This window comes from Candoia aspera, chromosome 5 (assembly GCF_035149785.1).
Source record: "Candoia aspera isolate rCanAsp1 chromosome 5, rCanAsp1.hap2, whole genome shotgun sequence".
Lineage (NCBI taxonomy): Eukaryota > Metazoa > Chordata > Lepidosauria > Squamata > Boidae > Candoia > Candoia aspera.
In genome coordinates this window covers 109,094,569-109,107,054 of record NC_086157.1, presented here as the reverse complement: position 1 = coordinate 109,107,054, position 12,486 = coordinate 109,094,569, and the positions used below count along the sequence as shown (strand labels likewise).

Below are 12,486 nucleotides of genomic sequence, written 5' to 3'. Positions count from 1 at the left end.
TCCATGCTTGAATTCAAGGCCAGCAGTGGCTAAGGGGAAAAAGTGCTGGGAATATTGGTGGGCCTGCTGATTCATAGGCTTTGTGAACATACAAGAGGAGAGAAACATGCCAGTCCTGCCTAGTTGCCCTTTAAGGCTCTTTCCAATTTGTCTTGGTTGAAACCTGAATCACCCTAAGTTATCTGGGTTTGGCTCTGGAGAGATGATGAGGACCACGTGGAATGGTCTAGCTGGAGTTCCAAGCCACAATGTGTTTTGCACAAACACAGAGCAAAACACATTTTTTTGCTTTGGGCACATCTCTACCGTGAACCAAAGGAGCAAATTATTTGACAGTTCACCCAATATAATTTGCAACAGTTCCTTTTCCTTGTAACAGACTGTCTTCATAATCTTTAGACCGGAAGAGATTTTGTTCAAATCCATGAATATGTTTTACTCACAGGCTGTACCAAATGGTCAAGGTACTTTATTCCTTTGGGATTTTTGTGACCTATTCGATTCAGTTCTACGTTCCAGCTGAGATCATCGTTCCAGCTGTAGCCGCCAGAGTGCAACAGAAGCTGAAGCTGATCTCTGAGTTGATAGTGCGAGTGCTTCTGGTCTGCTCAACCTGTAAGTACTAAGGCTTAACGTAGGGTGTCTTCCAGATGTGATGGGCAGAAAGAAAAGAAATGTATTAAATTTAGAGTTCAAGTCTTCTCCCTCTCTCTCTCTGTGAATACACCTAACATATCAGCTATACGAACTTGGCCTTCTGGAGGAACATTTATTAAAATTTGTGTTATTTACCTGTCTCTTGTAGGCTGGGATATTTTTGTTATATCCTTGGCTAAATTTTCACTGTATACTCTATGATATTACAACCTTCATGCATCTGACTCTTTCCCAAGCCATTTGTTGAACTACAAATCCCAGTATCCTCAGCCAGCTGCCTGGTTGAGGCAGATGAGAATTGTAGTTCAGCGCATATGGGGAATGTCAGTTTAGGCAGGAGGAATCAATTAGTAAGCAATCTCTGAGATGGCTGTGAACTTAAACCTAGCTCAGCTTTAAACTATGTGTCATTCTGAGGCCATGTTGCTCACTGAAAAGGGCCAAGTGTGTAAAAAAGAAGCTATAGAGTCAGGCTTTTAGTCTAGGTCTAATCTCATATGTAATTCTGCTCCATGTCTTAAATAGGAAAGCCCTGCTGTGCATACCTAATATATGGAGTCTCTTGTAGACCAAGGAGGTGTCAGTGGAGGTCTATATCCATTAGTATTTCTGTCTCATATGTCCATGTTGCTGCTGTGATGGCAGGTGTGATCAGCGGTGTTTAATTATTTATTTATTGGATTTATAACCCTCTTTTCTTTCAGGAGCTCAAAGTGGTGCACATTACACTCCCTCCTCTATTTTTTTCCCCCCTGACAATAATCACCCTGTGGATTAGGCTGGGCGATCACAACTGGCCCAAAGTCACCTGCTGTCAGACTTCAAGCCGGGTGCAACTATTAAGCTCTACTCTCCAGGAACAAAACCCTCAATTCAGGATCAGGATAATAGCAGAGGCTTCCCAGACTCAACACTACTAGAAAGTTAGTAGTGGTAGTAGTCAGTAGACAGGAAAGAAGGCATATCTATGGAGAAGATCTGCCTAGTGCAAAACATAGATGATAAGCCCTTACTATATTCAGCCTTAAGAGTTTAAAACTTAAGCCTTTTCCTCCCATCCTTTTGAGTCAATGGACCTTGGGCCATTGTTTAGCCAGCCTTGAGACTGAAATACACTTGCTCCATGTTTACACAACTGTCCTGCTTGGCCAGCTTGAGCCCTTACTTCTAGCAAGCTTCCATGGGTGGGGCTAAAGATATAGCTCTACAGCTCTCTCAACCAGTACTGTCGTTTTACACAAATAAGTCATGAAAGCATCTGTTCTACTTCTAATGCACCAATAACCAAAGTTATTGGGCCAGAATACTTAGCATATAGTTACGCACATTTGGATAGTTTAGGAATATCTTTTTGTTGTATATTACATATTATTAACCTTTGGGCCAGTTCAGTTAATCTCTTTTCTTCCATTTTTTAAACTTAATTGCCAGAGGAACTGAGAGAGCATGCTTGTTAAGAAAGGGCAGCGCACTGTGCTGTGAAGTATGAATGGTTTTTGTGTGTTCTTCCACCATTGTGGCCTTGCATTATGTTGCCTACAAATTCCAGAGTATCTGTTGACTGGGCTCCTTGATGTCTGAGTGCAAGAAGCAGGGTATGTCCCTGGGTCACTAGCTGTTGGGGGATGTTTTTAAGTTCTGCCATGCTTTTTCCCATGTTCCCATTATTGTTGATCTGCAGCAGCGTCCACAGAAGGGTAAAAGGGCAGGGGCACACCTGGTAGTGCTACCTTCAGAGTATGTCCTCAGTTGTTTAAATTCCACAGGTGACATCTGTGAAGCTCATTGGTGAAGAACCTTTTTATTGGACTATTTCCCCTCTTTTCATGTTCGTGTGGCTTTATTATGTTATGTCCATATGTTAAAGATGAATTTCTATGTCGTGGTTAACTGGAATGATCATGAGGCAGGAGATCTTTGCCTGCTGTGTTGGAGAGCCAATGAGCTTGATGAATTAAGATCTTCTTGAAACAAATGGCAATATATGAAGCAGATCTGAGCTAGCAAATCTCAGGGATTTACTTTTCACTTACTGTCTGAAGGCCACCAAAGAAGATGTCTGTTCCAGAACTGAGTCCTGTTCATAACAATTCTTTCTGAGGAATTTCTCTGTCACCTCTCTAGGAAGTGGAGCCTCAGAAAATAAAGTTCTGGGGTTGCGTGGGCATCTGCAGAGGGGCGATGCTGGAAAATGATCAGAGACGCCTCACAGTGCAAGCTCCCCCTCCTTTTTGTACCTGCTTGCATTACTGGGAAAGCATGCATTGCAATGTCGTTGTGTGTTTTGCTATTTTGACAAAATTGCAGTTTTCTACCAGAGGCCTCTGCTGGGCTCCTTCATATGGGACATTGTATCTGGTCTTAGCTCAGTATTTACAGTAAAAGGTTTGAATCCTAATGCTCTCCATAGGTTGGTATGTGGTAGTTGTGGGTAGTTACCTATCTGAACGGGATTAAGATATCTCCGAACTAGGAGATGGTTATTTATGAGATGCTTATGTGATTTATTCAACTTACAACAAAATGACAGGCCTTTTATCAAGAAAGAATGTATTTTCCCCCAGCCCCCTACTCTCAGTACAGCTATGCTTTTGCTTGGAAACCCACCAAGAAATTAATGATTCTTGCCTCATCTCTGAACTGCTCTTGTAAAAAGATTCCTGGGGGCTGATCTTCCTCTGTGCTCTCACCCACGTTCTGTTGCCCCTTTAGCTTTAATTTATAACCTCTCTAGCCATTAATGTATCACCTGACTGTCCAAAAGGATTGACTGATGGCAACTTCTGTTACCAGGATCATCAACCGTTGTTTGGGTCAATGCTTTAACAACTGCAGAGGAACTCAGTGACATTAACGTGGGGAAAAGTTAATGTTGCTCTTGAGAAAATAACAGCTCAGGAACAGAGCTATCAATTCAATCCTCCGACAAAAATATATTGGGGGAGGATAAAATATTTCTCCTTGTCAGCTTGGGGTGTCCGCAAAACTCAAGTGGTATGTGTAGTTTATGGAGAGGAATCATTACAGCGAGTCATTGCAATTGAAAGAGAAACAATATGAGTCACGAAGAACGAAGTGCACAAAATGGGTGTATTGGAGAGTTATATTTACCTCTCCAAATATCTCTTTTTTAAAAAAAAAAAGTTTGGTGTAGAATACCACAGCTGTATGTAAATATATTGGCTGAAAACATCAAGTTCGTTTCATGCTGTTCTATACAGAAGGAATTTCTTTGTCCTGAAAATGAACAAGAACTGGTCTTTTTTTTTTTTTCATACCATGAATAACTTATTCATGTTTGCCTTCCATTGACTGGAGGGCTAGTTACGGTACAAATATATTAAATCAAGGTAGCTTTTTTCTTTCTGATGTTGTAATAGAAGCATATCCCTCCAAGTTAGGCTCTAATCTGGCATGACCATTTGAAGAAGAGCTTTGATTCTCTCCCAGGGATTTAGTTTCTTAGAACAAGGAGTCTTAAGTCTATCGGTCTACCAGCTTTCCAGTTCCTACATAGCTACACTCCACTGTAGGCTGTTGGTAAGGAAGATGAAGGAGTATATGCAGGGAATACTGTCCAAGGATGCTCTTCTGCAAGGCTCTTAACCTAAGCCCTTTAAAAATGTATTTGTTAGTTATGTAAGTTTTCAGATCTTTCCTAAAATATCTTTCTTGCTTGCAATTTCTTCAAAGCCCAATAGAACTCAAACCTTGCATGGTTGTCATGCCCGTGTGATGAAATTTTACTCAGATTCAGAGCGCATAAGATAGGTACCTTTACTGTTCAGACTTTCTACCAGGATTTTGGCATCGTGACCTAATTTTAATTTCTAAGTGCTAACCCTTTGTTTAGTTTCCTGCAGTTTCTCAAATTTGCCTAAGTGTGAACCTTTCTACAATTCAGTTTGTCTTTTTCTTTGTGGCCATGTCAGTGGGCATGCATGACAATTGCCAGGTCAATAAAAAAAAAAAGATGTGCATACATTACATTGCAATCACATTGCAGTTACATTGCATATCACAATTTGGTACGCTACCTGGAGATGTTCAATATTTAGGCCCACACTTCCCATGATGCTCAGCCAGCATCATTTTATGGTAAGGAATCATGGAAATTCTAGTAATTTATTAGAGCTTACATGCAGCTCTACTCAGAAAGAAACTTTGAGCGGTGCACACTCCTTATTACAGAAATCAGGTTAAAATACAAACTAGAACCCCAAATACTAAAACTAATAGAACATAATAGCAGGTATAATCATAATCACTGACAATGCCATACTCTGTGGAGTCCTTGGTGCTCTCTGAGCCTTGTTGTTTTCTTGCAGATGTTTCATTGCCAGACTAGGCAACATCTTCAGAGATGTCATACTCATACATCATACATCATACATATGATGCCATACTCATCATAGTCTTAATCCTCAGCAGTCATTTGGTAGAAGCTACTGCCAAGAAAACGTTGCGAAAGCGGCATCCCCCCAAAGGGTCAGACATGACTCAATGCTTGCACTGAGTGCTTTCACCTTTCAATGCTATTGTCTACATCATTCCCAAAGCTTCTCTCCCCCTGAAAATCAGGTCTAAATTGCCTTCTGAAATAATACCAAAGATACCCCCGCCCTTTGTCTCCGGGGGTATGCTGTTTCAGAAGAGGGGAACGGCCACAGGGAAAGCTTTTTAGACAACAGACTAAAATTTGTTCAGATGGGGTCCTTCCATTTTGTTGAGAAAGGCTGATTCAAAATGAAAACTGTTTTCCAATGTAGAATTTTGCATCCTGAGTGGCAATTTCTGTCCAACAGTACAAAAATTACATTTTTAAGTGACCTTGGATGACCCTAAAATGATGCCTCTGTTGTTCATTGAAGAAATGTAGTTTATCCTCTAAGCATCTTGTGGGGTGGAGGGCATTTATGCGTAAGAACAATAAATATTACAATATTTTAAGCATAGAATTACTTATTGAGAAATGACACCAAACTCGGCTTGGTGATCAAGTAGGGATTTGAACCTGGGTCTCCCTGTTCAAAGTCCAACATATCCACATACCTACATATATGCAAACACAGGATTCATATGCACTTCTGCACACGCATACATTCATACTCCTCACTGTATTCTTCCTGAACACCATACCCTTGAGTAATAGCAGCAATAACAACAACAGATGGAGGAAGGCTGAGTCCTGGGTGATGGACAATGAAAAGGCGAATAAGGCTGGATCCTTGTTTGGGGTGGCCAAAGAGAGGAGGAGGGATTGCAGAATGCTGGAAGAAAGAGCAGTGAAAGGATGTGGACATGGAAATCCAATCATGGGGGTGGTTGGCACCTTGATGAGGCCAATGAGAAGACCGTTATTCACCATCTTGGACTTTGTTTCTTATATTTTGCATTTTTATATTTATGTGTATTTATATTTATATTGTTTTAACAATATTTTAATCTTTTATTTTTAATTGTTTGTAAACCGCCCAGAGTCATTGCAATACGAGATGGGCAGTAAAGAAATTGATAAATAAATAAAGATAAAAGAGGAGGAGGAAGAAGATTAAGGGTGTGATGGCAAGTCTTGACTGCTCCTGCTTCTTGAAAGACCAAGCTATTCAGATGTTTTAGCTCTTTTTTTTTTAGCTGCTTAGTAGAACAGGGTGTTCAAAATAAAAACCAAATTTGTCTGGGCGGATCTAGACACATATTAACTTTAACATCAGCCTTTTTGTAAAACACAGTAGGAAAACTAGCATGTTTTAGATTAATACTTTAATCTACACGAAGTTTCCTAAACAAAAAGCAGTAAAACTACTTTCCTTAACTGTTTGATAAATTTGGGTCTATAGCTCCCAGATTTCCCTCCATTTTCCATGGTGCCAAGAATTTTAGGAATTATAGTTCCATCACAGCTGGAGAGCTACCATGATAGAGAAGGCAACAGTTATTTGCCATCAACAGAGGGAAGATGGAATATTCACTCACCCCAAACTTTGTAGGCAGCAAAAGACACTCCATTGAAAGAGAATTTCTCAATACTGTGGATTATATTTTTGTTAATTCTTTTTAGATAAATGGGTCTGCATACATTTTTGGTCATTTTCAGTCATTACATTTCAGGAACTTAAACATCGCCTAAGTAAATAATCCCTTCTTTTCATAATCAGTATGAATTTCAGATGTATTAATTCAACATAATTAATGAATAATCCAGCTTGATTGCAATTGCTTGAGGATAATTGAAGGAAGTCTATTATAGCCGAAACTGATGTTTAATGATTCCACCCACCACATCCACTTAACTTCCATTGAAATAAATGCCTCCTTACTGTAACTCATTCAGATGCCTACTTTTCTTCATGTAAATGCCACATTTCTTAAGTAATAACAAGCCTTCCTTCCTGAACTCTCATTTTTTTCAGGTGCTATAGCGATATTAATCCCCCGTCTGGATATTGTGATCTCGCTTGTTGGAGCCGTAAGCAGCAGCACTTTGGCTTTGATCATGCCCCCCCTGATTGAAATCCTCACCTTTTCCAAGGAGAAACTAAGCGCATGGGTGATATTCAAAGATGTTTCCATAGCCTCCCTTGGTGTGATCGGCTTCATAGCTGGCACATATGTAAGTGTTAAAGAGATCATCTGCCCCACAACCTTGTTTTCCAGCAACGCCACAGATGGGTCAGCGAGCTGTTTCAACACTTCACACTTGGCCAGGGGTGCCAATTAACGTCAGAAGATTGTGGGCCTCTTGAATTTCATAATATGGATGTGTTTACAAACCAAAGAGGATGACAGATTCCAAGTGGAAAGGTTTCGAGAGACCAGTCAGAGGGGGGTTTTTTGGCCATCTAAATCTGCTCCTGTGGCAGATGCGACTTAGTCAAGATCTTCCTTTCCATTCAAGTATCATGGACTGCTACGTATTTATTTGCAAATGGGACCGGAAATCAAAAATACTTCTTGATATCATGTTCGGACGTCTCACATTGAGAGGATAATCTCTGCCAACGTCTCTATTTAAGGTTTAGTGAGTCTTCTTCGTGTAACTTCAGAGATTAACAAGATTTATGCAAAAATACAGATACTGTCTGTGCGTGTATGTATGAAGCCCCTTTTATGTTTTGTAGAGCACAAGTACAAACAGTTCTCAGTGGATTATAGTCTCCAAGTTGCCAGGCGCTTGAGTCAGTTCCATCACTGCAGTTTTCCCTCCAGGAGACTAGCACTGATGTCACTGAATTAACAGCCTCCATGGCAGGATCTCAGGAGAGCAAGATAAACTGATTTTGTTACTAATTTTTCCTAATGCCTGCAAAGAAATACGTCTCGAGACTCAGCTCTTGGTCATGCAAATTGTTTACATGACGTATAGGAACAAAAATGACGCAATCTTGAAATGATGCAATTTTGGAGAGGCAAGCCACAATTAATGGACCGTTCCAGACAGTTCCCCGCACGCATAAGAATAGTGTTACCGTTCTACAAAAAGCTGTATTTTTCTATTTATTTCTAACTATATAGAGCATTTCTATATTTGTATGTTAGCACCTTTTGGTTGCAAATGAGAATTTCTGCCGAGCTCCACTTTCTATGGAAATCACATGTATATACCCTTTATGCTTTAATCTGTTTTTAAAGGAAGCAAGTTTTGATGGTGTGGAGATGCCTTGAGTGAACCTGGAAAAATTAATGGGTTGGATCCAAGTTTAACCATGTTCAGAGTAGGCCAGTTGAAAGCAGTTAGGCTTAATAATAGCCACGATTTCAACTGAGAAATTTCAGTGGGTATATTCTAAACATGACAAAGTTGGGTCTTAACCCAACATTTTGAATTCCATTAAAATCCATTGGACCTCGCATGTTAAAGGATTCATAACTCGGGGCTGACCTATTCTTCCTAAACCTCTCTCGCTAACTTGCTAAGGACTTGAATAACAAGAAATGTGGGTGTATCTGCTGTTTTGCTTGGTTGTGGCTGTGATAGCTTGCCCTGAAATTGTCAGAGGCTGTCATTGCTTGGGTCCCTTTGTTTCCATGGAGTTCATAATTCAAAGCAAGCAAAACAGCAGATACACACAATCTTGGGATGTGAGGGATTCAAGAAAGTAGAGAATTCTGCTCTGTATTATACAGTTACCTATTGTGGAGTCTGCATTACAAACCTTTTTTTACCCTTTGCGTTTTCATTCTGCTGTATATCCATGTTGTACAACATTAACATACAACACGTGTCATGCACCGTCACACCTTATCCTGCCTGGGATCTGTATTCCCACACTAAAGTCTTGGATTCCTTCTTGTGCCTCTTTCCCTGATAGAGCCCACCTTTGAAAAACCTAGCCAGAGGCAGGGAGAAGGGGAGGGAGAAAGTGAATATATAACAACATAATTATTTTCCTAAAAGATGTGGAAAGGAGGTTGTATTGTTGCCATATTATTCTTGGGTTGGGTTGCAGAATTTGTGAATTGAAGGCCTCCAGTTTTTGTTGACTGCAAAACGCGGTGGGAGCTGTGTTCAGCCTGTACTTTTAACAGAAAGAGCCAGTAAGGCAGCAAATAAGGCCGGTTTCTCAGCCTTGGCAACTTCCAGATGTGTGGGCTTCAACTCCCAGAATTCCCCAGACAACTCCCCATTGGGAGTTGAAGTCCACACACCTGGAAGTTGCCAAGGTTGAGAAACCGGCCTTCAAGTAAAGAGCATAACTTTCAGCATATTTTTTTTCCCTGATTTGACATCCATGTTCTTCTTCCTGATTGGTTGGCGAACAATAACTTTTACTATGCGTCATGATTTTTTTTGGCAAATTGCACTGCAACAAATGGGTGAAAATGTATATTGTTGTAAAAGTGTTGCTTGTACCTGAGAGCCACAACGGATGTGATGCGCTGTCGGTATTTTTAAGCCTGACTCTGCTGTAGTCGTGTAGAAATAAGGGAGGAGGACGAGCTCCAATTTGCAAGCAAGACCTTCTGCTCAGTATCACTTGTCACCTTCTGAATGTACATTTCAAGTTTGCTGCAAGCAGGTAAATAGGTGGTGTGCGGGAGAGCCATATTCTTAACCCCAATATCTGACCTGGTCTTTAACCAGACATCCCTCCTTTCCCACCCATTTGGAGCAGGCATATCTTCAAATTTAGGGTTCTGCCACGATCACATCTGCATTGGCTTTGAGTCTGGACATTGTAAAAGAATCATTTAGCAAATTGGTCTTGTCAAGAGAACACTGATTCTGGTTTTTCTTCCCCTTTCGGTTTTGCCAGTACTCGGGGTCCACATAGATGGTTCAGAAATGCACTCAGAAATCCATTGTCTGTCCCTTGAACTGTGCTTGGAATCTTTGCCACCATGCTGAAGGATGCTGGGTGACACTAATCTGTGGCCCACCCAAATGACAAGATGGGCAGAATTCTGTCCAAAGCTATGCTTGTAAACTATATTACGTGCCTTTTGTAAGAGAAACAGAAATGGTCTTTTTCTTAAAGTAGATGCAGACTTTCCACATCCATAGTCAATGCTATTGGATTCCTGTCCTCCGAAGTATATGTAAATTCAGTCAACCCTACCATCAAGTTCAGCTGCTCTTATCTGGCCCTCCTAGCAACCAGCCAGATTTGTTGCTATGCTTCCTCTGGTCGCAGAGTTACTCTCCTTTTCCTTTCCCAACACTACTCAATTGCTGTCATTGATGGGACATGGAGCAGTATAAAACCAGATGTTTCACATGTACGTCAATTCCACAGTGGATTTTTCAGTGTTTTCCTACCATGTAGGAGCTTGTTGAGAGCTAGTTTGGTTAAGGCATCAAGCTAGAAACCAGGTGGCTGTGAGTTCTAGTCCTGCCTTAGGCACAAAGCCATTTGGGTGACCCTGGGCCAGCCACTCTCTCTCAGCCCTAGGAAGGAGGCAATGGCAAACCACTTCTGAAATATTTCCAAGAAAACTGCAGGGACTAGTCCAGGCAGTTGCCGAGAATTGGACCTAACTGAACGGCAGAAAAAAAAAACCTTGTTACTTCAATGTGGCTGATCCAGCACACTGTACCAGTAGAATGCCTTCTCCTCAGTAGCACTACTCAAAGAGTTTGAATAGTGTTGTGGCACTATGTATTTTTTTGTCTATTATTAAAAAAAAAATTAAGCAAATTCTCTAGGACAAAGGCTTACACATCAGGTTAAAATCTGAGCAGTTGCATTGCAGGAAATAAAGTTCCAGCGAATGCTTGCCAGAGGTCTTAAAAAGAATTGAAAAAGCACCATTATAATGCAACGTGTTGGTTCTGAAGATGGATAGGAACGTGATGGGAAGCTCCAGCGAAGTCAACTGGAGAAAATGAATGACTACAGAGTTTAAAACAACAATGCCCATTGAAAGAAGCAACAACGGCAAATTAAAGAAAAGGAATTCCAGTGGATGTTTCTAAGTTTATAAAGCAAAGAATAGGATGCACTTATGCTTATATGCATCACGTGAATTTATATTGAAGTGGATTATATTGTGGGCAGCTTCAATGCAATGTATACATTGGCAGCATTAAAGAGTGGGCCAATTACTCATTACTAACTTCCTTAGGCGCAGGCTCTGTGTGAAAAACCCTGTATGTGTTCCATGTGCCCAGTTGCCTATGGAGTTTTTAGCTTAATAAAAAAACATTGCAACATAACTATTCTGCATTTTTCCTTCAAAATTCTTCAACACATCATTTTGGATGGTCTTTCAGAGATGGGGGGGCAGTTGGCAGGTGTGATGGGGAGCTATTGGCAGGTTCATAAGCTGATCTAAATTTGACTGCTTGTGCTTGACTCCTTGTGTCCTCCTCTTATCTACATACTTGGGAAATAAATCCTGCTGTACGTATTCATCACAGCAGCAGGTTTTCTGCTGTGAAAGTGGCGTACGTTTGAATAGGAAAAAATACCAGGCTTTGTGCTGTTCTGCAAGTGGTTATTTTCTCCCAAAGCTATACACAGCTGACTGCTGGATGGGCAAAGCTGAAATATATGCAGATGGGATGAACTGCACTCCTGCTTAAAATGGGTTCTTGTGGTGTGGTGCGGTGGCCGTCTAAAATCACAAATGAACTGATGTGGCTTCCCAATGAATAAAACTCTCTGTGCTGTAAGGGTACACATTCTTGGATGGTGTTGCTCCAGTTATTTTACCATTCTGGTCTGGAGTGGCCAGGATAGGCTGCTTCCTCCTCTTGGTTTTGGAGATAGCCTTTTGGTGCCTACCTGTCTTTTGGTGCTTACCTACCTGTGCAAAAGAAGGACCTTTTGGGGAGTCTTTGCCTGCAGGGCAGCCTTCTCTGCTGGTAGAGCAACCACTCTCCTTGGGTGAACCTGCCCAGGCCACTCTAAAGCAGCATCAGAACCTGTCCTAGAGCCTAGGAGACTTGGTGAGGTGCATCAGCTGGCTGGTAGAGATGGTGTGAAGCCTTTCCTGGTGCAGAGCAGTTCTGCCCGGGGAGCCTCTGTCTACAGACCTGGGCCGTAAGAGCAGTTAGGTGGCTGGTGGCTGCTGCAGGCGTCCCTAGACCCTTTCAGGAGGTTGGTTTTGAATTCTGGGGGTGTTGGGCTGGGCATTCATGAAGCTCCAAATGGCATGGACTTCCCCTTTTCCAAGAGGGTCTCTTAAGAGAGAGTCTCAGTTAATCAATATTTTGCACAAGGGACTTTAATAAAGAAGGAAAAAGACAGGCTTATCCTAGAGTTAAAAGGGCCCATTCAAGTCACAGATTCCAACCTTCTGCTTATGCAAGAATCCAAATGAAAGATTCAGCCTTCCCCAGTCTGATGCCACCAGATGCATTAGGGCTGCAACTACCAGGGACCA

The 12,486-nt window shown here is 41.3% G+C and overlaps 1 protein-coding gene across 1 annotated transcript in view; it reads left to right on the top strand.

Annotated features, from left to right (window-relative positions):
* Positions 1-8,734, top strand: part of SLC36A4 (solute carrier family 36 member 4) — a 33,003-nt gene extending 24,269 nt beyond the window's left edge. The window contains exons 9-10 of the mRNA XM_063304745.1: positions 446-615; positions 7,071-8,734. Coding sequence (XP_063160815.1) covers positions 446-615; positions 7,071-7,378 — 478 coding nt within the window. The 3' untranslated portion in view covers positions 7,379-8,734. The remainder of the gene's footprint in view (positions 1-445; positions 616-7,070) is intronic.
* The last annotated feature ends 3,752 nt before the right edge of the window (positions 8,735-12,486 follow it).